This window comes from Sceloporus occidentalis, unplaced genomic scaffold, assembly GCF_023333645.1.
Source record: "Sceloporus occidentalis isolate IW3139 unplaced genomic scaffold, rSceOcc1.0.p SCAF_5, whole genome shotgun sequence".
Classification (NCBI taxonomy): domain Eukaryota; kingdom Metazoa; phylum Chordata; class Lepidosauria; order Squamata; family Phrynosomatidae; genus Sceloporus; species Sceloporus occidentalis.
In genome coordinates this window covers 13972666-13998790 of record NW_028316985.1, presented here as the reverse complement: position 1 = coordinate 13998790, position 26125 = coordinate 13972666, and the positions used below count along the sequence as shown (strand labels likewise).

The following is a 26125-nucleotide window of genomic DNA, read 5'->3' as shown; positions in this document are numbered from 1 at the left end:
ACTCTGATTTCTGTCTATAATTTGTGTATGATGTATGCATAATTTGGGCATTAGATATATTGGTGTGTCTCTGTGTGGTTAAAATAAACAAACTGCACCACTATTGTCAATATGCAAAGCACTGGCTCTAATTATCACCATCTTCTCCTCCTCACTAGACTAAGCTTAGCCGATTATGTGAACAAGACAAAGTGGTACAAGCCCTTGAAGAGAAACTTCAGCAGCTGCACAAAGAAAAAGTAGGATAATTATATTTATTATCCCAGTTGGATGTTATTTTGCACGCTTTATTATCAGAACACTGATAAGTGAAGTAAAAGGAAAATCGGTTCGTTCGTGCAGAACATTAAAAATTATTCCTTTTATTACCCTAGTACACGCTTGAGCAAGCTTTGCTATCGGCCAGTCAAGAGATAGAAATGAATGCAGAAAATCCAGCTGCCATACAAAATGTCATCTTACAGAGGGATGATTTACAGAATGGACTCCTTAGCACTTGTCGAGAAGTGTCTCGAGCTACTGCAGTAAGTAATGCAATTTTTATCAGCTAATAAAACTCAGTGGTGTGTTAAGTGGCAGTTCTTTGTGCAGGTATTTTTTTTAAATTGGCTGTCTACAGGTTTATTCTTTATTGCAACCTAGCCTACTTCAACTTGCCATGATTTACTAGTGTGCATTGGGAAGAAGCAGGGGTCATTTTGGTCATTTGGTACAGTACCATGTAGGGTTGCCATAATTCTGGACCTCCAAACTGGGACAAATGTAGGACAAAAGTAGGACAAAATTTTCTCAAATGTAGGACACATTTTTTAAAAATGGAGGACACGCAAAAAATTGATGATTTTTTTAAAAAATGTTAATATAAATGCATGTTTCTTATGCATGATCAAAATGGAGGACATTTTGGCATTGTTCCTAGACAGATGGCAGAAATGTACTTCCCTTTCTGGCTAACCTCCCCCCGCCCATTCCAAACAGCATATTTGGGCATTGAAGAGGACGAAGAGTGGAAAAGGCAGAGAAGGAGGAAGAGGAGAAGAAGAAGAGGAGGAGGAAGAAGGGGAGGAAGAGGAGGAGGAGAAGAAGAGATGGAGAAGAAGAGGAGAAAGAAGATGAAGAAGAGGAGGAAAAGGAGGAAGAAGGAAGAGGAAGAAGGGGAGGAAGAGGAGGAGTAGAAGAAGAGGAGGAGGAAGAAGATGAAGAAGAGGAGGAAGAAGGAAGAGGAAGAAGGGGAGGAAGAAGGGGAGGAGGAGAAGAAGAGATGGAGAAGAAGAGGAGGAGAAAGAAGATGAAGAAGAGGAGGAAAGGGAGGAAGAAGGAAGAGGAAGAAGGGGAGGAAGAAGGGGAGGAAGAGGAGGAGGAGAAGAAGAGATGGAGAAGAAGAGGAGGAGGAAGAAGATGAAGAAGAGGAGGAAAAGGAAGAAGGAGGAAGAGGAAGAAGGGAGGAAGAAGAGGAGGAGAAGGAGGAGGAGAGGAGGAAGAAGAAGAGGAGGAAAAAGATGAAGAAGAAGGGGAGGAAGAGGAGGAGAAAGAAGAAGAAGAGGAGGAGGAAGAAGGGGAGGAAGAAAAGGAGGCAGAAGAAGAGGAGGAGGAGAAAGAGGAAAGGCTCTTTCCTCTGCCTGGCTGCCTCTGTCGCCAACGGAGGAAGCCAGGCAAGGGAATGGGGCCTCGCTGAAGCCAAGCCCCAAACCCCTGCCTGGCTGCCTCCGTCGCCGTTTTGCCCCCACCCCCGGGATTCCCCCCCCCCCCGAGACGGAGGCAGCCAGGCAGAAGTTTGGGGCTTGGCTTCAGCCGTCCTCCAAGCCCCAGCCAAGCCTGGAGGACTCCACGATCGCGGAGGAGCCCCCAGGGCATGGCTGGGGCTTGGAAGACAGACGTCCTCCAAGCCCCAGCCAAGCCTGGAGGACTCCGCGATCACGGAGGAGCCCCCAGGGCATGGCTGGGGCTTGGAAGACAGCCGTCCTCCAAGCCCCAGCCAAGCCTGGAGGACTCCGCGATCACGGAGGAGCCCCCTGGGCATGGCTGGGGCTTGGAAGACAGACGTCCTCCAAGCCCCAGCCAAGCCTGGAGGACTCCGTGATTGCGGAGGAGCCCCCAGGGCATGGCTGGGGCTTGGAAGACAGATGTCCTACAAGCCCCAGCCAAGCCTGCAGGACTCGCTGGGGGGGGGGAGTCCCGGGGGCGGGGCCAAACCGGGGCGGGACCATGTGGACCCGCCCCAAATCGGGAAAGTCCCGCCCCCAGGCGGGATATGGGAAGCCTAGTACCATGGAAAAACAAAATGTCTTTATTCTGGAAAATGGCTAACAGTGAGAAATCTGCATAACAACTGCTCAAACCTTCATCACTTATAAATTTGCAAATATCTGAAAAGATGTATAGGGACTGGACTTTTCATAGTTCTTCCATGTCATGAGGGGGCATTAAACTGATCCTTCCTCACCACTAAGGAGGCACAGAAACATTTAAATCACCAAATCATGTTGCTCTTTCTTATCTGAATAGGTCTGATCACTAGCCTTTCCATCTGCCACTTCTATCTGTTTACTGCTGTTTTTTTCACTAACATGCTGAAAAATGTCATAAAGCTGGGAGGTGATCATAGTTTCATTTATTGAAAGAGGGTGCCTAGTATTCAAATAAAATAAGAATGCAAAGTATTCACACTGCAGTTACTTGCTTTTTATTCACAGGGATCACAAAATCATTATTCCACTTCAGTGGGAGGCCAAACTTCACTGGCCTCTAAAGGAGTTTATAAAGTTTTACTTCCCATGTCAGTGGCACCATGAGTACAAGTACATTTATGAAAGGAGAAGTGCTCCAAGCTTCCTCCATATCATCCCAGTCTTTTGTACCCCAACAAAGATTTCCTACAATCATTGGAGCCTTAGAACTACATTAATATATTTTATATATATATATATCTTTAGGAGCTTGAAAGGGCTTGGCGGGAATATGACAAACTGGAGTATGATGTAACAGTCACAAAGAACCACATGCAGGAACAGCTGGAGCAGCTTGGGGAAGTTCAGGTGGGTCTAGAACCAAGTGTACCATTTTCTAGTTAAAGATAGTGAATCTTGATACCTTTTCAAAAACTTATTGAAGATACCCACTCTCAGTTCTAACACTGATCTTTGGCAGAGTGAGTCAGCCGGTATACAGCGCGCTCAGATTCAGAAGGAGCTTTGGCGAATTCAGGATGTCATGGAAGGTCTGAGTAAACATAAACAGCAAAGAAACAGCACCACAGAAGCAGGTAAATTAATATGTTGACCTCACTAGAAGTGGAAAAGAAGGGGGTTGGTGAAGAGTATGAGGAATAAATATATTAGTTCTTGCTTTGATTAAATTTGCAGTGGTTGCTGTTGCTTTCTGACTGGTTGAAAATGAAGTATATGATCTGCTAATCACTGCAAAATTGCATGTTATCAGCAGGGATATAATTCAGTGTTCACTGTAAAATGCATGTTCTTGTTTTTAAACAGGTATTGTAACATCAAAGGCCTTTTCATCAAAGTATAAAAATGAGGTAGGTTTTTAGGATTTTAAAGATTCTATTTAAAGAATCATTTTCTGGTTGAAGCTCTTATTTGTCAGTTTTTAAAAAGTTTCTTTATATTTGTATTTACTTAATTTAAATAAGATAATTACTAAATAGGTAAGTGAAGTTTAGATAAATTTAGATAAGAAAATTGTATAACTTGAGTTTCTTTTAAAGGCTGAGACCTAAGTGACAATTTCTGTGTTTGTTTTTTGATCTTTCATTCTTATGAATTCATAATATCTTCTCATTTCTGATTTTCCCTTTATCCAGGCTCTTACCCCATAAATGTGAACTTTTCACTCCTCCCACCCCATTACACATATTTCACATAGGAAGAAATGCTGTTTTACACATGTGTTTGTACAAACAGCCTCAAGTTAAGTAAAGTCTGAATGCCAGCTTGAAAATACTTGGAATTGAGAGTGCTCATTATCTCTGGGCCTGTAATAACATCAAGAAATTGCAGTTTTAAAGGGACACTGTCTACTACACATATGGGCCAGTGTATAAAGAAATTGGGTACAAGTTAAGCAATTACATGTTTTAACTATTTCATAAGAACTGGGTAAATAGTTATTATAAAAATGGATATGAACAGTGGTGTACAAGTACATAAAGTATAAGGAAAGAGTCGATCATTGGCCAGAAAAAAATATGATAGAGAAATGTTTATACAGAAAGTTGACTCTTTGCTAAATAAAGTGCCTTGGTTTGCTGAGGTGGCCTGGTACATATTTGAAGGGAAAGTGAAAACATTTACATGGTGGAAAATATTTAGTCTTTGTGCAAGTTAGTATTGGTTCAGATTTCATTCTGTCCCTCTCACAACAGCAGTGTCCCTTTAATTCCAAATGTAATATAGCTGCTGTGAAATATTTGAAAGAAATTATAATTCTTGTGATGGATGAACATGTCTAAATAAGGTGACTGTTCTGCAATCTTTAGGAAGAGGAAGTAGTCCCACCTCGTCCTCCACTCCCTCGGTCCTATGACTTTGCAGAGCATCCTCCCATAATCCCCCCTCTGCCCAGTGATAGCAGCTCCTTGCTCTGTTATAGCAGGGGCCCAGTACATCTACCCGAAGAAAGGAAGATTCACCAAGTTCAAGGATACCAAAGAAACGGAGCTCACTGTGTAAGTGGCCACAACTGCCACAGTGTTCATCAAGCTTTCCTCCCCCTGCACAGTTTCCATTTTATTTTGACATTTAGCTATGTTTATGTTATGGTATTTTTTTTTCTTAATACAGCTGTTATTTTTCGCTGTATTATTAGTGTTCGCCATTTCTGTTTTCATCAGTTTTCATCTGTGAATGTCTGTGATCCCAGCTACTCAGATTTGATTGCACTTTGTGTTAGGTTCAAATAAAATGTCAGTGTCTTTGTGACCTCATATATCTTTAGTGCAGAAGTAGTTTGAGGTTTTGCTGCATTGAATGTGGTTGAAATGCTTTTTAAAAAGCATTTTCTGAAACAATCTTCAAAATCATTTTTTTTATTTAGAGCAATATTTTACATATTACTTAACAGAATTAAGCAATCAAGAACAGGTCATTCCATCCAGCATTTAATACTTCATATTTAATTGGGAGAAAAGGGAATGGGAAGAACATACTTTTCCAATGTTTCTAAATTATGTAATAAGAGAAAACAAGTCGTTAGGTTTTCACTTATAATCTGAGGGTAATTTGCAAAGCTTTGAAAATGGGTTCTGGATAATGATTTGTCTGGAGTAATCCAGCCTCTTGGCATGCATTTGCCCTGTAATTTGTAAACAGAAAGAACAAGATTTGTTTTATAATGTTTCTTCTAATCCAATCTAGGGTTAGATTTAAACCATGTGACAATCAGAGGGTAAAATTGTAGAGTGAGTTAATACATTGTCTTTCTAAATATATACTGACATTGTGGACACACATCAGGAGAACCTTTTTGACTTGAAAAAGAAAAGTAATCAGGAATAATTGCACACAGAATGTAGGCAATCTGAGTTTTCATGGACCCTTAAAATAAAAAAGGTGTTTTGGAACCTCACATCATTTTTGTTGTATATTGTGGACAACCATTTTACTGTTCCGTTTTGGTATACCTTGCTGAGATGATTTAATGTACGCTTTGGTATGGTCAACTTTTAGGGTCCTGATTACCGCCTTTATAAAAGTGAGCCTGAGTTAACAACTGTAGCAGAAGTTGATGAATCCAATGGGGAAGAAAAGGCAGAGGCAGTTTCTGAGTCAGAAACTTCTGCAACTAAAGGTTAGTAAGAAGCTTTTTTGCCACAAAATCATTTGTTTTTATTTTTCAGTGTGAAGTTCTGAAATCACTCTGAGAGATGACACAATTAGTTATAGTTTTACAAATAGAATAACTTTTTCCTTATCAAAAAGGAAATGGCTACAACAGTAAAATTTAATTTAATTTGTGACCAGAGAAGGCATTCAGTTACTCACAATAAGAAAGAAAAGCACAGATAACTGAGAATCAGCCCTGAAGTCCATATTGACGCTGTGTCTAATTGTAACTCTCATGTTCTGCGTACATCATTCCTTCAAACAATTGTTCATCTTCTGTCCTTGTCCTTGTCTTTGTTCATATAGCTTCTTGAATTATTTTGCTAGAACATCCTTAAAGGCAACCCCAGAGAATTTTTAGATTTGTCAGAAAACTGGAAAACAATGCATCCTTTAAAAAAAATGTTATAACTGTCAAGTTTTCTCTGCCTTTTAGGCAAATGATATTCTTTACCCTGAGGTTATTACCAGTTCATTGAAATCCTGTCAACTGGCTATTGCAAGCCTTTGTTGGAAGCATTTTACCTACTGTATGTATTAGTGTATGCTGAGACATTTTAATTATAAATTTTAATCAAAAGATTGACCCAAAGAACCTGGGTTGACTTATCCATGGGCCAGTTAATGGGTTCTGATTAAAAGGGTTCAAAAGAGCGGTTCTGAAGCTAGAGAGGGTCTGGGCACAACAACCTATGTTTCATGGGGGGTTGGGATTGGGTGAGAAGTGATAGGAGGAACTGGAGGAAGTTACTACTATGAGTGCACACTGTCTTGAGCCCCAAGGAGATGACACTGTGGGGGAAATAGAGGCAGGAAGAGCAGCACTTGTTTGTGGCACACATGGACAAACAAGTTCAAACACACCAAGTGGGGAAAAGTGTTTAGCAGAAGGAGGCACTGCTGCAGGGATGTGCCAAAAAGAGCTGCTGAATGGGATCCACAGAGAACAACAAATGTAAAAGAGGAGAGAGGGAAGTGACAACAGCCTGTTTTGAATGGGATGGATATTCTTCCACTGGTAGTACTGGTACCTGTGATCTGGTACCTGGGCAGCTGCAGCAGCACCAATGAACAGCAAGGACAACCCAAGCAAGGGACCAACCCAAGCAGCAGCTGCATGGGGTGTCATGTTCTCTCTGAGACACTGCTTCTCCTTACATTCTTCCTTGCTCTGGGTGTGTGTTTGACTGCTCCTTGGTTAGAGTGTGCAGCAGCTTCTCACTGTTTCTCATATGAGTGGATTCAAATTTACAGCAAATAAAAGTTGTTGCCAAAGAGCTGCCAAACCCCTTAGTTTGACATGTGGTCGAAAGGGCAGACTAAACATGGAATATATGGTACTGGGTAGTAATTTAGAATAGTTGACAGAGTGGATTGTCAAAAAGGTGGGACACCTGTACTGGACCTTAACTGCTATCAAAAAAGGAACCACCCCCTTCTCTGTGTAAAGGTGAAAGGCCTTTTTGAATGCCCAGTCAGGAAAATGGTGTTAGCCCCTAAGTTTTACCCTTGACATATCCATGGGTCATATCAAAATCCATTTTGGCCTCAAAAATCTTCCCTTGATTTATGTATAAGGTTGACTTATACATAGGTATATACAGCAAAGTCTTTCCTTTGTTGAGCAATACTGAAAGAAAATTTAGTTCAAAGACAGAGTTCTGCTGCTTACTTTTGAACATATTTTGATGACCAAATTAAAAGAGGTGTAAATTGTTACTTTAGAAGTATGTTGTTATTGTTATTGTTACTATTTTCTTACATCCCACCTTTCTCCCAGTTTAGGGACTCAAGGCAGTGAACAACAAGTGTAAAACAATACACTTAAAAACAGTACAATATTAAACTATATAAATATTAAATTTAAAAAACAGTTAAACAATTATAAGAGTTAAAACAGTTATAGATTAAAAATATAACTGTTGTATAGCACTACACAATCCAAAAACTTAATGTCTTAATGACAAAATCATTTAGTACTGGAGTAATCTTGCTGGGGGAGGGGGAGGGGGTAAGCCTTTTCCTAACAGAAATAAAAGTCTCAAAAGTCCTTAGAACAAGTATGATAGAAAATGATTGAACCATATTTATTCATTTAGTTAAATCATTTTTCTTTCACTTGGTTGCTCACTGTCATCTCTTGCATCTCATGGCTGAAGTATTCTGCTTCATGGCTGAAGTTTGTACTCTGACCTTCCACTAGCGTTTTGGCCACAGATAATACATTTAGAGGTTCTGTGGGACACATCTTGAGAGTCTTCTCTTTTAGTTCAGTTGACTCATACAACTAGTAATATAGTAATAGTAATATAAATTTATTCGGTCTTTGACCAGTACATACAACTAGCATACCAAGTCACTCAGAGCATACTGAGATTGCTCTGTATGGAATATTGTTTATGTGGAACAATTCTCATGCAGATCCTGTTTTGTTTACCATGCTATCAGAATTGTAGCCATTTGAGCAAAAGCAAAAGCCCGGTGTGATAATTTCCAAATATATGAAGGGGGATGCAGTAAAAGAGCCAAAAGAACTTCTCATGTAGGACAAGTTTCAAATGATTTGTCATTTCAGTAGCTTCATTGTTTGAGTCAAGCCTGAGTCCAATTTATTTCAGATAACTAATTGGTTTTCTTTATGCCTTTCAGTTTGGCACAAATGATTGCTATTTGATTTTTCAAAACTTGTTGAGGTGCATGTACATTTGAAGGGTTTGTAATTCATTAGGAAGCAGTTTTAAGGAGGGGAGGAGTAGACTAAACTCTGGAAGGAACATGTTGCAGTAAGGCTATCTCAGCAGCAGAGCAAGTGTCCAAAAATGTTGTTGCATCCCTTCAACTGAAGTTTTCTTTAAACTAAATTGTACAGTATACAATTGTCAGAGCAGGGATTTGGACTGAATGAGATCTTAATCTCAAAAAGGATGGAAGCCTATAATGAAGCATCACTCCGCATCACTTTGCATCACTCCAACTACTTTGGTATAACCTTCTGAAACAAGTGCATTTTACAGCACACTCTTTGGGGGTGGGGAATGAAACTCACTATTTTGATTTTGATTATGTCAGATCTCTGTGCACTCCTGACCTAGAGGATACAGTCAGTTTAGGCCAATGGATGCAATGTGTTTCAACAATATAATGAAACAGAATTGATACTTTAATAACACGATTGTCTTTCCATCAGCCTGTGGCAGAAGAAGCAGCGAGCTGAATGCTCAGAATGCTCAGAATAAATCCTATTAGCTTATTTTGAAAGATGTTGATGGTCATGTAGGAAACATTAGTCTGTATGCTTACTCTGCTAATCACCTTCATACCCCAACAGTTATCAACAGATTGTGTGCATACACTTCAGCAAAGCTATTGCAAGTGTTGTGCAGGAAGATTGAGAGATGTTTAATGTAAAGCAGTGCAGACTCTTAAAACTATTGTTTAGAATTTTATTTCTAGTAGCTCTTCTCTCTCAGCTCTCCACATTCTGGACCCTGGGGGAATCCACAACCAGCTTTTGTTTTGTTTTGTTTTGTTTACAGTTATAGCCACAGTTTACAGACAAGAGATAAATCTTATTTCTATTTCTTTCCATAGTGACAATTTAGACATAGTGACTGTGTTACATGTTTGATGAGCAATGAGTCTTCTCTTCTTCTTAAAATATGCACTGCCTTCTCCCCTCTCAGTGTTCTTTGTGCAGTCCAAAACTTGTCTTTTTCTGCTTGCCAAGATGTGTTCTTAGGGGAAGGAAAGAGGATCAGTGAACAAGGGAAAGGTGGCTGAGCATCACGATGCAGAAAGCACTACTCACAATCACCCTTGCTGATTTTGCCACTGCCTTAAGCATGGGCAAAATAGCACTGTTTAAGAAAAAAAAAACTGGCATGAAACAAGACTTTGGTCATGACCAAAGGATTTTACAAGGAATAAAAAATAGCTTTATACAGAATTCTTCAAGGTGTGTTAATATTTTTACTGTAGGATGAAGGGGCTTGGTTTGCTTTATTGTAATGGATCTTTGTACTGTATCTATTATACTGTGAGAAAGGCAATGTAGAATTGTATAAATTATAAATACATTGTTATGTTTTTTTCTTTGTTTATTTTGCTGCATTCCTCTCTTTTACTTTGTAAAACATAGGTGAGTGCTGTTGATTTAAAAAGGAATGAGCTTCAGTACCTCTAAAACTCATTTCTAAGTATGAAATTGGATTTCTTCCCTTCCTTTGCTGTATTCTTGCTATAATATATAGTGATTTATTTTTAATGTGAATTGTTCCTACCTATCGTCTCCACACTATCTTTACTATGAAAGCACTATGTAGGGATACTGCAGATAAATTTCTTTGTGGGTTAATAGTTTATAGCAAGAAATCTTTTTTTGCCCATTGATTTACTCATTTAGGAATTCCACTAAAACTAAGATTTTAGTAGTGCCTTGCTAATAGTCCCTGGGCCCAGTTTTTGTATGCTGTTTGCATAAATGGAAGGAATAAACTGGCTACTTTTCCAGTATAATTCCAGTGATTTTTGCCTTTGTAGCAGCACCAGCTAGGTATCTATCATGAGTACATGACTGATGGCCCTTTTGGGTGCATCAGAAGTTGGTTTAAAAGTGTGAGGGAGAAACATTAAATCTCATGTACTTTGTAGGATAGAGGTTGGTCCAAAACACACTGCCGCTTTAACTGCCCTGGCTCAATGCTAGGGAATCCTAGAAACTGTTGTTTATTGTGACACCAGAACTCTTTCTGACACAGAAGGCTAAATGTCTCACAAAATTACATCTCCCCAAATTCCTTAGCATTGAGCCAGGGTAGTTAAAGCGGTCTCAAACTGGATTATTTCTGCAGTGTGTTTTGAACCATTGGCAGCTTCTGAGGTTCCAGAGCCATGGACCTTCACAGGCAGCACCCACACCTATTCACTCTCTTCTGATTTCTTTAATTTGTTTTTTTTAAAAAGAGGTCTTTGGGAGCAAAAAAAAAAGCCCTGGGGGAAAATCCTATTTATAGGGCAACTGTTCCCCTAGAAGCTTCAGAAGGATATTTGCAGTTTTGGGACTGTTTTGTTTTTCTGAATGTTGGAGGTGCCATGGTGGGTCAAAAGGGTGCTAGGGGTCATTTTGCCCAACCTTGTTGTAGACTTTTCATTTGCTTCAGTGATACAAGAAATGCAAAACTGTCATTGTCAAATGAGCTTTTCTTTAGGGCAAGGCATTAGAAATACAGTAGAGTCTCGATTATCCGACATAAATGGGCGGGCTGATAGTTGGATAGCCGAAAATGTTGGATAATCCGGAGGGTCCAAGAAAAGCCTTGAAATCACTATGAATTGCAAACGTATTGAAGTTTTATTGCAGTAACAGTAAAAGTAACGTTGCAGTAACGTTATAGGAATAACATTGTAATGTATAAACAATCCTCTAAAAATGTAAAGAAATCACTGATCAACATTATGATGTACAATATGTACTGTATAAACAGTTCAGTCCTCTGAAAATGTAAAGAAATCACTGAGCAGCGACGTTGGGTAATCCGGAATGTTGGATAATCGAAGGTTGGATAATCGAGACTCTACTGTAAATGACCAGTAGATTTCATTTTATCTATATTCAGAACCAAAGAATTGTACAAAGAGTTCAGTCTGCCTGAAAGGTGGTCTCTAAGCTTGTGTTCTTTGAATGGTAGCTCTGCTTCATGCCATAAGACACAAGACACTCTTTAAAATGAAAATACTGTGAAAAGCACTCTTAAGATGTTATAGTGAGGTGTGCTACAAAGACACCTGTTCAAAAAGGACTTTTAAAATTATTTGAAAATACTACTCTGAAACAAAAAAATGTCCAACATCTTCATGGGGGAGGGGGTGGCTAGATAGTATACAGTGTATATTTTTAATATTTGTCCTGCTTCAACTGTTCTGATAAGAGCTTGTAACATTGATAACACAAACTGTATATCACAATTCAGAGGTTTAAAATCACAGAAAATATTCTTTAAAACAGGAACAAGAAAACCGGTGTAACTGTCAGCAAATAATTGCCTAACAGCATGATAGAAAAGTGACGCTTTTACTTTATAGTTAATCCATCTAAACCCCCAAACCATTGTAGTTGCATAGTCACTGCTTAATCCATATGCTTGCCCCAGTTTCAGCAACTACTACAGCGAATCCATCACCATCTGTCTTTCCTGTTACTCTGCTGGCAGAGCAAGGTCAGTAAGACAGCATCAAATACTGAAACTGAATGTTACAGAAACTGAAATCTAATGCTCCTTGGCATCAACCTTGTGCTATTTACATTTTGATCTAAAAGAGAGGGGTTGCACCAGTACTCTGCAGCAGCACTAACAGAGAGCGTCATCAATCCAGAATCATGGTTTACTAACCAGCTATGATTTTTAGATGGCAGGCTAAAATATTATAAAAATACGGTGTTACCAGTGACTCTACTGGACAGGTAGTGAAATCTGATAACTTGTCAGAGTTAGCACCCAGAATCCCAGACAATCAACCAGTCAGCTTGATTGATATAATCAACAGCACTTTATTGATAGATCCAGAATCAGACATGTGCCTCACTCAGCTTCTTAGCTGAGACTAACCACGCCCCTCCCATAGACAAAGTAACAGAATTCCCAAAAGCCAAAATCCCCTCCAAGCAAAGCCCCTCCTGGTTCCCACAGAACTGAAAGCACCTTCCCAGCTCTGAGAGCCAGGCCCTCAAGGCCACCAGATAAGACACCTGGCCCTGCTATGCACTAAACATCACTATCTACTATTCTAACTGCAGCTAAAGCCCCATCATCCCCAACTACTATACTACAACACTAAACACTATCTGGTAGAATACTAACAAGATTCTAACATAACTGCAAAATATGCTTTTCTCATTAATTGCATTTAGTATTTGGGTTATTTGAGGGACCATATCTCCCTTTTAGAATCCACTAGAGTTTTGAGATCATCCGGAGAGGCCCTTCTCTTTGTCCCACCACTCTCTCAGTCTTGTTTGGTGGGAACCAGAGAGAGGGCCTTCTCAGTGACTGCTCTCTCCCTAGAGAGACCAGGACGGCTGCATGCCTGCTATCCTTTTGGTGGCAGATAAAACATTCTTATGCTGTCAGGCCTTTTCAAGCTGATAAGGGCTTGGATTTAAATGTTGTGTATTTTAAATTTATTTTTGTATTTTCAACGTTACTGTTTTAGCTTTTAAAATGGTTTAATTGTTTTTTTAATTTTATATTTATATGTTGTACTTTTAAAAATTGTATTGTTTTAAAATTTGCTGTTAGCCGCTTTGAGTCCCTATGTTGGAAGAAAAGTGGGATATAAGAAAATAAAATTAATAATATAATAATTGTATTATGACCTTATAAATAAATATACTTTTAATTTCATGATATTGTTTTATAGGCTCGCATTTTCCTATTGGAGTTGTGCCTCCCAGAACAAAGTCTCCAACTCCAGAATCTTCAACGATAGCATCATATGTGACTTTAAGGAAAACAAAGAAGATTGATACAAGAATGGTATTTGAAACTATTAAACTGAGTTCCTTCCTATCACTGATGCCCCACCAGCATAGCATATCACACCAGTGCAGCAAAGTGTGTTCCTTACACCACCAGTATTTAGTACTGTGTAAGAACATCATGGAAACCTCTTCTTTGCATAGAATTCACAAGGAGTTTGATGATTGCAGGAATGGGAAGACCTAATGCTATTTTAAAAGAGGATTTGTTCTTAAATTACTATTATGGGTTAATGTTTTCTGTAATGTTCTGTGTGAATTTGCATTTTGCTGATTATATAATTAAAGACATAAAATTTAGAAAGCCCTGGTCTCTGGATCATCAGAAGCTCTTGGTTCCCTGTTATCATTTGACTGCATTTGAAATCTTACAGAAAAGGGTGTAGCTGAACCTTTGGAATACTAAATATCAGAGCAGAGAGGATCCTCAGAAAGTTCACCACACCCTTTCTACCTGCTGCCCAAGCCTAGCAGCTTTAGTGGTATTTCACCCTCCATGTTAGAACTACACAGGTACAATGTTAACATGCAAGACATCTGACTAGAAATTGTCTAGTCTGATGTGATAGACAGGGAGAAATGGCAAGCAAAATATAATGTTTTTGTGATATCAGTGCAACCTCTTCTGTACAGTATTGGAGATCTGAATGAGAATTATTTTAGCATTATTATAGTGATCAAGTTGTAGTTCTCCAATGAAATCAGTATTTTAATTGATGCATTGTGAGTAGAGGCAGTAATGTTTATGGGATTTCTCACAGTCCAGTGTAACATATGGATGGATAATTTTCATGACATAAATGTCACAGCCTTACCCTCTGAGTAACTAGTTTTAAGTACTTCAGGTTGTACCAGTTTGTAAGGTTTTAACAGCAGCACAGGCCTATTCCCCAAATACTGCTTCTTTTTGAAAATGAGTTTTTACAATACATTTTATTTCCTTTCAAGGAAAGGCCTAGAAGTGCAGTGGAACAGTTGTGCTTGGCAGAGAGCACTCGCCCGCGAATGACTGTGGAGGAGCAGATGGAAAGAATAAAGAGACACCAACAGGCTTGTCTGAAAGAAAAGAAGAGAGGACTGAATATCATTGGTGTCACAGATCTGTCTCCATCACAAAGCCCATCCCTTGTCAGAGAGAATCCTTTTAAGTTCTCCCAGGTACACTATATGTTTGCGTTCTTTCATAGCAAAATTCTTGACAAGAGAAAAGCTATATTAAAGTGAGGTAGCAGCTGATGATAGATTCCTGTACAATGCATTGTCCAAGGAACTGATCAATAGTGTTGTATCTGGTGTTGTATCATTTGTGTTGTATCAGTGTGGAACAGCTTGGCTCTGAGTTTATGCATAGAGTATAACTGAATTATTTCTGGCAATACTTCATTAATCTTAGATGGATGAGGAGTCCTAGAGACCAGTCCTTGCGCCCCACGTAAGAATCTTCCCCCTCTGCTCCTTCAGACTTTTTGGAGGATTCTGAGCATCCTGTCAACATGACTATGATAAAAGTTAGGGAGGACCTATTGTTTGCCTGAAACAAACCTTTAATATGTTCACATTAATCATTGTGGGCCTCCTCTAAAAAAATTAGGAAAGTCTCATTTGTTTGGAGCATAGAAAAGTTTCATCATTATACTTTTCTGTGCTGTAGGTATGGTGTTTGCAGTGGCTATCCTCATGCATAGAAATATTCTGATGCAAAATGTTGTTATTATTATTATTATTATTATTAACCTTTATTTATGAAGCGCTGTAAATTTACACAGCGCTGTACATGCAATCTTTTTAGTTAGACGGTTCCCTGCCCTCAGGCTTACAATCTAAAAAGACATGACACAGAAGGAGAAGGGAGTGGTGGCGGGAAAGGGTAAGAGGTCCAGCAGTTCCTTCTCTACCTCCGAGGCCTGGACCAAGGCCGATGGACTGGAGGGAGGGCTTGGTTTCCTTGCTCATTTTTACAAGGATGTTAACAACCTGTACATCTCTTCTAACCAACCTATATCTGTCTTCATTATAGTACTGCGGATCATCTTTTTGTTCACAGTGCACAAAATCTTTTTTGCAGAACCAAAGGAAGGATGATTTTGTATTCATTACCAATGAATTAGAGTATGCTCTTAGAGTGAATGATGTAGACCAAAATCATCACAACTGTGCAGAAAACACACCTTGGCTGAAAGAAAATGATCATTCAAATGAACATAATGCTGGCTTTATTACTCAGGTACTGCCTTTTCCTTAGCAGAACAAAATATCAAGATAGATTTCAGGCACTGCAACCAGAATTATGATTTGACTTGAGCAATTATAAACAATTTCATAGTTCTTTTTCTAAAATTCTTCCTTTATTGTATTGTTCTTATTGAGTAGTAAACTTTCAAACTGCTGGTCACGGCTTCACAAGTTTTGTTTGAATATGTATATATTAATGGGGTTGGAAAGGCAATACAAAGTTGGCCAAAACTAAGTTGGGAAAAATGCGGAAAAGCAAACTAAATACACAAACATACTTTAATTTACAGTTGGGACTATATATTATATTGATGGTGATCATTGTCATGATTTATTTATTTATTTATTTATTTTGAGGAAAAGACATGAAACTATCACAAGGGTATTGTTTTAACTGCCCATGAAGAAGGTTCCCCCCTCCTCAGCAGCTTGCTTTCTCTGCACTTTTCCCCCTCCAGAATTAACTGGGATGGTTCAATAGAACCTACTGGTACCTCTAAAACTGTGTTAACTTAATCGGTGGTAAATTAAAATATCAATGCAAAGTAAATCTACAATCAATATATTTTTATGAACAAAACTGTTCTATATACAGTATTTGCCTTCTTTCACTTAGTAACATGAGTAATTAACAGTGGTCATTTGTATTTTAATTAATTTCTATCACATTCCAGTTATCAAAAAGTGATGATCAGCTGTCCCCAGATATGGTAGACCAAAAGGAGGAGAATACTGAGGAAGCTGCTGAAAAGCAAATGGAAACAGAAGAGACACAAGATGCTAACAGCAGGTAAAATAAGCCTGGCATATTAGCAGCAGAAGATATTGGAGATTTGTAGTCTAACCTGTAGTTAATCTAACATTGATTCCACCTTTTCAAATTTAGGAAGGTGATTTAGTCCTTTCCTGAATCCATCATCCCTTTTCATTTCATAGCAGAGAATTATCAAACCATCAGTTCCCGCATCTTTGCTGTGCCTTCACACAGATGGTAGCAAGGATCCTGTCTGTTTTACTGTTTGGAGCAGGTGTTTCTGGGATCTACTAAAAAACAAGTGATGGGCTGGGAATGTAGCTACTAAGTATTACAGATAGGCCTAAAATGTATTGCATAACAGCTTTCAAATACACTTCATTTATTTTAAAATTGTCCAAGTTGTTTTTGACCCAGTAACTAAATTATTAACTATTTTGTGTGGTTTTTTTCCCAAAGAGAACAGTTAAAATGGTTTCACAAAAATTGAACAACAGTTTAGTCAAGGTTTGCGGCGACCTCCCGGAGGGCTTTCTCTGTTGTCGCCCCTAGGCTCTGGAACGGCCTGCCGGATGAGATCCGTCAATTAACATCTTTGGACAGCTTCAAAAAGGCTGTCAAGACGGATCTCTTCAGGCAGGCCTTCCCAGACTGAAATATCCCGGCCTCAGGATCTCAAGATTTCCCCCTCCTCAGTAATGTCTCCAAAGCCCCCTTTTCTTTAGAACTGAAGTTGCAGTGGTTTATAGGTTGGTATTATTTGTTTAATTTACTGTTATTTTAACTAGTTATTGTGGTTTTAAATTAGATATGTTGTTTAATAACTTTTTAAGGGGGGAGGGAAATATATTGTTTTTATGCTGTATGTTATTTTAATGTTGTAAACCGCCCGGATTGGTTCGCCACAGGGCGGTATATAAATAAAATTTATTATTATTATTATTATTATTATTATTATTAGTCTGTTACACACCATTTATCTGGTCCATGAAAGAAAACAGACTATTCTAGCCTGTGTTATGAAAAAGTTCTGTAGAAAGAATTCCTATGTAAATTTGACTTTAAGATGGTATAGAGGAAATTGCCAAGTGATCCCATAGAAAAAAAGGAGACAGAAAACTTTACTGAGGCATGTCCACCAGCTATCTGAATTACTGGCTTTCTGGTGCTTATCAAAAAATTTCTTACTTCCCAGGTTTTTACCAGCCTTTGAAGTTTTGCCAGTGTCACTGTGTTTTGTCTGCTTTTTAAAAAATGTATTTTGATTTTATTACATTGTTGTAATATGATTACAGTGAGCCCTCCATATTCTTGGTCTTGAAACTCACGGTTTTGATTTATTTGTGAGGTCAAAGCCACTAATGTGGGCATTCCTCCTCCGTTTCCCTGCCCGATCTCTCCTTGGGCAACCTTCCCACCCCCCCAAGACCCTTCTCCTCCCTGATCAGGTCCATGGACAATCCAAGGAGAGGATGGGGAGGAGAAGAGTCTCAGGGGCCAAGGCACCTCTTGCCTTCTCCTGTTCAATCCTCTCCTTGGGCTGCTCAGGGAAAGGATCAGGGAGGAGAAGGGTCTCAGAAGGGCCAAGGCACCTCTTGCCTTCTCCTCCTCGATCCTCTCCTTGGGATGCCTAAGGAGAGGATCGGGGAGAAGAAGGGTCTCAGAGGGGCCAAGGCACCTCTTGCCTTCTTTTTCCCATCCTCTCCCTGCGATGCCAAAGGAAAGGATCGGGGAGAAGAAGGGGCAGGGAGCCAATTAAAGGGATCAGAGGGTGGGGGAAAAAGGTGTGTGCAGCCCTGCTCCTCTTCCTCATTCACCCATCCCTTTAATTGGCTTCTGAGTGGGGGGTGGAGTTATTCACGATTTTTCCATATTTGAGGGGGTCTCATTCACCTAACCCCCACGAATATGGAGGGAGGACTGTACATGTCAGTCTGCAGGACTAGAAGTGCAGGAAGATGGCACAAATGTCCCAAATAAATCATTGCTAATGCTTTTGGCCAAAATTCTAAATCAGCTATTTAGTTCATTCTAGATCAGCTACTTAGCATCTCCCATTGGTGTAGACTCATGCCATTTGGCTCGGATTCAAGTCACTGCAATGACCGGACTTGCTGGCTTATTCATCATGTAGACATGAGTCAATTGACTCAGACTCTAGTTGCTACAGTGGCCCCATCCCCACACACTTCCACCACCTCCTTTATTACTGTTGAGATTGGCTCCCAGATTTGAGACTTGAATTGAGATTTGACTTGAAAGTATCTTGCAAGGACTTGAGACTTGACTTGAAACTTGGAGTAAAAGACTTCAATAAATCACTGGCATCTCCTATCTCAACCCTATCATCCCAAGCCCTGGCTTGCCGGGCAGCAGCCACTATGAACAACAGAGGTCCCTTCTCCTTTCAGTCAGGATGTAACATTTGATATTCCCACTCCCTCCTACCAGTGATCTCTGGTGTGACAATCAGAAGCAGGACACCTGTTACAGGTCTTTCTGACACCAAAGATCACTTGTAGGAGAAGAGTAGAAATCCTGATTGACAGGAGAATAGACCTCTGTCACTCATAGTGGCTGCTGCTCAGTAAAAGAGCATTGAGGAACCTTTATAATCCCTACACTATTTTCACAATTGTAAATACATAGAAATCATGAATATGAATCAGTTATGGATGCATAACTCTAGGATACTCATTCATAACTGAGATTGTGAATTCCACCTATTATGTGCCAAACACCACTTGACATTACTTAGGTTCCATTCAATTCTTTATGCTGTATCAGTTCACCCAGTAGCAGTTAGAGGAAACATTAAACTTCAATATTTCCCCTTAGCCTAAAGAGTGAGGCCCCAGTTGTAAATGACAAACCTGAAAGCAGCACAGAGGAGAGTGAAGAAACTAGCCTTCAGGAGCTTCCAGAGGATACTCTTTCTTCCTTTGAGATGCCTGCACAAACTTCAAGGGGAAACTCAACAGCAGCAGGTTTGATTTAGTATTCTTTCATTTAAATTTATTTTTTCTTGTGATGAATAGCTACATCTCTGATTTTATTTAAAAAAAACTTTTGATGGAAAGAAGTTTCCTTAAGAATGTTCTTAAGACCAGTAATGTCACATGTGCCAGTGTGAGGCCAATAACCAGACATCTAAAGTAATGGATCAGTTTGTGTCCAAGTAAAATTTGGAATGCTCAGGCACTCTTAGCAAGAAGCTACTGTTCCATCTCAAGATTGTCCTATCATTTCCTGTTTGAGCATTTTAGAACAAGGTTCCAGAGACTAAACCTGGGTCATACAACAGGTCTGTTGGCTAGTTCAAGATCGCTAGAATACTCTATAATACAAAAAGCCACCATCTTTCTATACTTAAAATGGTTAACTGTTGTAAACTGAAATGAGAATGCAGTTAGTGAAACACTGAATTACTTATAGATTTCATGGTATTTTTCTAAAGAATGTAAAGGTTTAAATTGAGTCAGACATTAAAAAATAACTCTTTGAAGGAATGGTGACATTTTCTAGTAGAACTAGACAAATGTCATTTAGTTGCTTCTATAATAGCTAGGATTGAGAAAAGGATCGCACATAGTTTAACTGAGGCTTGATGAAAGCAGAGGTCAATTTGCTCTTGGAGGGGCACCAGACTTTGACATCATAGTAAAACAAAGTTAAAAGCAAGAATCAGGAAATTGTTACTGTGGAGAGAAGTAAGTAGTAGTGTGTTTCCAGGAATTGTGCTTTGACCATTGCTGTTATTGATCTGACTGAATTTGGGATATTGTGCAAACTTCTGTTCCTCACATGTCAGTACCCTGATGCCTTAATCTGGGAGTCATTCAGTGACATTGGCTTTAGATTCAGCACAATTAAGTGAGCATTTCCTCCTGTTACATATTAATATGGAATTGCACAAGCCATGAAGATGTTTGCGGGCTTTCAAATTGAGATGAAACAAATGCTTTGAATATTAGTCTCCCAGCGAGAGTGGCATCACTAGGGGGTATGGGGGATGCAGACTGCATCAGGTGACACATGAGAGGAGGGGTGACACCTGGTTCAATCCTCCAGTTGTGGGAGGGTGTGGTGCCAATACACACTCCTTCTGTGCTGCCCTGTGTCTTTCTGCAGAGGGAGGAAGGCAGCAGAGAAGGAGGGGGGGACTGCGTATACACATCTGCCCCTCCCACCTTCCCTGTTGCATTGGCTGGCTTGTGCAAGCTAACCAAGTCTGGCGTGGGAAAGGGGGGGGAAGTGTGTGTGTGCCTACCCCTCTACTTCCTCATTGCCTTGGCTGGCTAAAGCAATCTAGAAAAGACAAGGCAAAGAAGGGGGATTGCATGCACACTTGCCCCCCCCCCTTCAGTGCCTTGGGTGGCTGGGGGCAGGGCAGGGCAGGCCTCTCCCCCTGCTTGCACCAGCAGCAGGTGACAACAAGACTAGGAATATCCCTGCTCAATGGCAGACCCTTTGGAAATGAGATGCTGAGCAGGACGGCTTGTATGTTAATTTTTACTTTCTAGTTATTGATGTGTATAAAGATTTTTGGTTTGGGGGCTTTTGGTGTGTGCTAAAAGAAGGAGCATTCTGTCTAGAGAGTCTCAAGTAGTACAGCTCTTTAACAGGTTTTGCACCTGAGTGATCATTAGATTGAGAAGAGCAGCAAAGCCCAATGTAGAGTAATTGGGCACCTTCCTGTATCACAGTTAAACTTCATCCGTAAACTGAGAGAGCCTCAGGTTTTGCTGTAGCAGCTTCCTTTGTCTTCACATTTGCAATATTCTTTAAGTGACCTGCATTTTTATTAGCTTATTTGGTTTGAAATGTCTAATTCTCTGCTGTATTTTATTCTCTATATTGTTCTCCCTGTAATTGAAATGGTGAATTCCTTCCTTTCCCTATTAGTCTTGGCTTACCCAGCTATTTGTAAATCAGAGTATGCAGAAAGTTCTTATTCTTACTTCTCACCTGTTACAAAGAATAATGTGACTCTTCCAGTGGCTTCTTTGAAATAAACAGAAACATCTATTCATATTTTTCAGCTCTCCCAGCTTCTGCGGAAACAATTCATGGCTGACTTACACCGTGGGCCTATGGGAATGAGATGTGTACAGTCAATTTTATGAAATCTATGAAATTCATAGTTCTGATGCTTTTGGCCACAGAGCATCGTTTTTATCACTTCATGGAAAATGTTTATTCCAAGAGAGCTTTAAATACCCCCATGGTACCCTCAACAACTTGGAATTTGTTCTTCTGACACCAGTCTGCTGTTGCTATGAATGCCATCAATATAGCTTAAGAGTTTGTTTTAATGTGCGGCCTACAATCAGTACCTTCACTTGTGGACTTTCCCTGGTGTAAGGTTTTCAATTATGACATCAATTAAGTTTGCTTCCTTATTAGATTTCTTCATTGGTTATTTTACAGATCACTTAAACCTCATTTCTGGTTTTAAAATGGATCATGTATTGTCTTCACCTTTTGATTTGTAAATGTTTTATTCTATTTAAAATGTGCCATTTTTTGCTGTTTCTCAGTTCATGTGTGCCCTATTTCTACTCCGTAATTATTTCTTGGTCAAATTGCAATGTCAGTTACTGCCATACTGTTCCCCACATAAACATAAAGGTTAGTGTTTACTTTTTTCCTCTTTAAACTAAATGAAGGGTTAGGGATATTGAGGTACTGGGCTCTTCATCTGTTGGAATAGGGTGTGTACAGCAATAAGCAGGTATTCAGTTCCCAGTTAATTTTGTGTACAAATGTAATTATGTTCATTGTGTATATATTATACAATGAGCACAACCAGTGTAACTATAAGAAGCCACTTACTATTGTTCAAATGCAAATGTTCATATCTCATTTCTTTTATATCATGTTATAAATAAATGTTGATGTTCTTAAGCAATTGTGTGGATGGCATTTCCTTGAGCAGGGAAGGTTTTTTAATTGCACTAGAAATGGATGAGGACTTTATCTTCCATTTCATAAAGTTCAAAGAAGAAGGCAGTAGCAGTAAAGTGCATCTCCACTCCACCTTCAACTGAGAATAGAATCAGAGCATCAAGCGTATTACCCAGAGATAAGGATCTAGCTGAATCAGAAGCCTCCCCCACTTGCCCCTCTACCTTGTGACATTTTCCATGTCTAAAAGCAGAAGTGTGATCTTACAATTAAGCTGACTCAATTTAAAGATTGCTGCTTCTTTCCTGGGTGATATGTATTTAATAGTAATAATTTCAGATTATTAATTTCAGACCACATTCTTAAGGTCACGGCTCCTCTAATGAACAAATCCATAGTAAATTATTTTTCTGGTTTTACATTTTCACACAGATTAGAACTCCAACATCACAGAGTGTTGTCAACATAAAACTTTGGTTCCCATAGTCAGACAATTGAAAGCCTTCAAATATTGGTATTTTTCTGTGACAATGTTTAAATGCACCTAATGTTAAATCAATGGAAAATTGCATTGTCTGATTTGATATGCCAAGCACACTGTTGGCAAGGACAGGAAAATGTCCAGAGCTGTCTGGGGACACAATGGACTACAAATATTAAAAATGTCCTAGTTTCCAAAATTGAATATCTCTGGGGCAACAGAATAAAACGTGTGCCACATGTTAGATTGTCAGATCTCCAAGGGATGTCAAACCAAAAGATTGGTTAATTACCTTCATATGCTCAATTGAAACTATGAATCACATATGTTAAATATTTGGGGCTGTACACAGTCCAAAAGGCCTGTCTGTGTTCACCCTAGCCTGGCATTTTCCTCCCTGGACCAGGATCAGCAAGTTCACATGTCAATCCAACAGCCCTAGACCAACCCCAGCCCAAAGGGCCATTAATGCAGGCCAAAAAGACCAGGCATTTGGGGTGGAGTTTCTGAAAACACTGTGATGGCCAGCTGACCCCATAGGCCTACATGCCTTTAACCTGCTGCTGCCATCACATCCACTCTGAAGGCCACTGCCACAGCCAATGACATTGGAAGGGGGTGCCTGGCCACATGGGTATAGCCAGACACCCTTATAGGCCACAGCAGGGGCCTTTGGAGTGGACACAATGATGGTGGCAGATAAGGGCCATATGGTGGCAGCAGATCCACGGCATGGTGGCAAGCAAATTTGTGTACACCTGCCTGTCGCTGTGCTTGCCAAGGGATTGACCCAGGTTGGAAGCACAGGCGGGATACCATGAGGTTTGTCTGTGGTATCCTGTCCACCTGTTTAGGCCTTCTAAGGGCTAATGCTAAAGTACCCTTTTCAAAGGATCATCCACCCATCCCTGACTACTTAGATACTATAAAGGTTGAGTATTGCTTGCTTCCACGAAACACACTAATCCCTTAAAGCAGAGATGGATAAGTTCTGTGAATCTGGAAGCCAATTCTTCCTATGATTAGCCTGAAAAGTGGGAGAAAGGGAAACATTCAAACTGGATATGGCTGGAGTCCCACTTCCAGGTTTGTTTTGTGCAGAAGAAGGCATGGGATGGTGAGCACAGTCAAGACTTGGGAAAACAATGAGAACCCAGACTATTGCTAATGTATGGCAAGAACCAAGAATGGTTTGAAGAGCATTTCTGTTAAGCAGTGAAGTCCCTTATTGAGTGTCTATGGGTCTCAAATTAATCTACCAAATACATCTGTTGTGGAGTAAATATAGGAAAATTGATGTGCTTTCCTGAGCTCTTTGAAGAAGAATTTAGATTACAAAGCAAAACAAATTGGACTGGGTTTACCTCATTGGTGGAGAAGTGAAAAACAGTTTACATGCCCTGTGTTGAGTGCCTTTGTTCTCTCTGGATGACACAAAATTGTTTCCTATTTCTCCTTTGTTTTTCTATGAAATTTTCTAGTTCATCAGTTGCAAACACTTGATTCCATTAATTCTGCTCCCAGATTGGTTCAGTTACTAAAATCAAATTACTTTTATACCAGGCAAGAAAAATCATATAGCTGGGCTGGTTGGGAAGGTAGAAGGACAGGACTCCAAGCTGTCTGCCCATCAGAGCCACCAAATGCCACCTGTCTCTCTTTCCCCCGTCGCCATCTCTGCCATGGATGGAGGAAATAAATAGAGAGATCTTGTAGCTCCTTTGAGACTAGCTGAAATAAAGAAGTTGGCAGCATGAGATTTCGTAGACTTCAGTCTACTTCCTCAGATGTATATACGGGAGTAGAAACCAAGGACAGACATATATTGGTATGTGAGAATTTCAATTCAAATTCAAAATCCTTTGTGTATGGAAATGAAGTAGTAAGTCCACTTCATTTGCTACTTGCTACTTGCTTTTCACTCCACCAAGGAGTGCATCTGAAGAAGTAGACTTAAATCTTTGAAAGCTCATGCTGCCAACTTCTTTCAGTTAGTCTCAAAGGCGCTACAAGGTCTCTCTACATACTGATTTTACAGACTGACACGGCTATATGTTTAAATTGAGGCTATTGTACGTTGGCTACATCATGAGAAGGCATCATTGGAAAAGACAATGATGCTAGGAAAGGTAGAGGGCAGTACAAAGAGAGGAGGACCACACACCCGATAGATTCAGTTAAAGAGGCCACAGGCCCAAGCTTGCAGGACCTGAATAGAGCAGCGGAGGACGGGGATCTTGGGCATGTGTCATCCACAGGGTTGCTGTGAGTGGAGGTCGACTCAAGGGCAGTTAACAACAACAAATCAGGTAAAAAGTTGTGTTGTCTAAATGAATTGAGTTTACCAGCAGTTTTCTGTTTTGTGGAGATTTGCTTTGTGTTTGCTCGTTTGTTTGGAAGGCTGTGGTTTTGGGTTCAGCATCAACTGTCTTTGCTTCTAGAAATGCAAAGTTCTTAAAAGTCTCATATAGCTCCTGCCTTCTACAAATGTGTTGCAGAGCTGGTAAAAGGTAGTCTTTTCATCTTCCCAAAAGCTTTTCACTTCTTTTGTTTTACCATGTCAGAATTTGGTCTCCTTCATGTGTGACTGAATTTTACTTACCAATTGTTGAGTCACGTTTTTTGAAGAAAAGCGCTTTAAATATCTAATTTCTGAAACTTCTCCATCTATAAATGAGATGTAACAGACTGAGTTTCACTATATATATATATAGGCTTTCTTTCTCAAACTACCAGTAGTTCAAATGATATATATCCTGAGCCACAGTCTTTCCTTAACAACAGATTCACTGGATATTTGCAGTTTGTCCTGCTTTCTCCCCCGATCTGTGAAAGCCAAGTTTGGGGTGCCCTTATCTGTACAGTAAATGACTGGCTTGTCTGTTGGTTTCTGCATGCAGTACACACCAGGAGGAGAGGGTATTCTTTTCCAATGAGTGACCTGTTAGGATAAGGGGGACACACACGCTCTACAGATGTTCATGCTCTTCAAAATCAATTACATCTCCTACCATCTGGACCCATTGTTCTGAGAAGGATGGCAAATGTGTTCCTTTCATATCCTGTGTCCAAGTGCATCCCCTTCCCTCCTCCCTAAAAAAAAGGCAGAAGGAAAAGAAGAACACATTCTGCATGTGCTCAGAGATTATTCAGCTCCATTATGTTACTTCATTTGCAAAATGCACAAAACTGCTTTCGGTTTTTTAACTTATTTCATTGTTAGGTAGCAGAGCTTGTTAACCCTTCCATGAACCCCCAGTGAGACTATACCTGACCATTGTATGACAATACAGTAACTCTCTGGTTACTTGTTAGGTTTATGCCATGCCTTTCAAGAAAGTTTATGTTGACTGTTGGTATAGGTCAACACAGTCAAC

The 26125-nt window shown here is 39.7% G+C and overlaps 1 protein-coding gene across 28 annotated transcripts in view; it reads left to right on the top strand.

Moving 5' to 3' along the window:
- Nucleotides 1-22226, top strand: part of PLEKHA5 (pleckstrin homology domain containing A5) — a 217881-nt gene extending 195655 nt beyond the window's left edge. For 14 of the 28 annotated variants that reach the window (XM_089527645.1, XM_089527648.1, XM_089527647.1 and 11 more), the window contains 14 exons: nucleotides 159-239; nucleotides 375-524; nucleotides 2934-3035; nucleotides 3148-3262; nucleotides 3492-3535; nucleotides 4496-4684; nucleotides 5685-5805; nucleotides 11990-12055; nucleotides 13257-13372; nucleotides 14323-14532; nucleotides 15440-15598; nucleotides 16281-16396; nucleotides 19199-19347; nucleotides 21403-22226. In XM_089527645.1, the coding sequence (XP_089383771.1) occupies nucleotides 159-239; nucleotides 375-524; nucleotides 2934-3035; nucleotides 3148-3262; nucleotides 3492-3535; nucleotides 4496-4684; nucleotides 5685-5805; nucleotides 11990-12055; nucleotides 13257-13372; nucleotides 14323-14532; nucleotides 15440-15598; nucleotides 16281-16396; nucleotides 19199-19347; nucleotides 21403-21437 (1653 nt within the window). In that variant the 3' untranslated portion in view covers nucleotides 21438-22226. The remainder of the gene's footprint in view (nucleotides 1-158; nucleotides 240-374; nucleotides 525-2933; nucleotides 3036-3147; nucleotides 3263-3491; nucleotides 3536-4495; nucleotides 4685-5684; nucleotides 5806-11989; nucleotides 12056-13256; nucleotides 13373-14322; nucleotides 14533-15439; nucleotides 15599-16280; nucleotides 16397-19198; nucleotides 19348-21402) is intronic. The other 14 variants (XM_089527654.1, XM_089527668.1, XM_089527661.1 and 11 more) reach the window with 3 other exon arrangements.
- Nucleotides 22227-26125: the final 3899 nt, after the last annotated feature.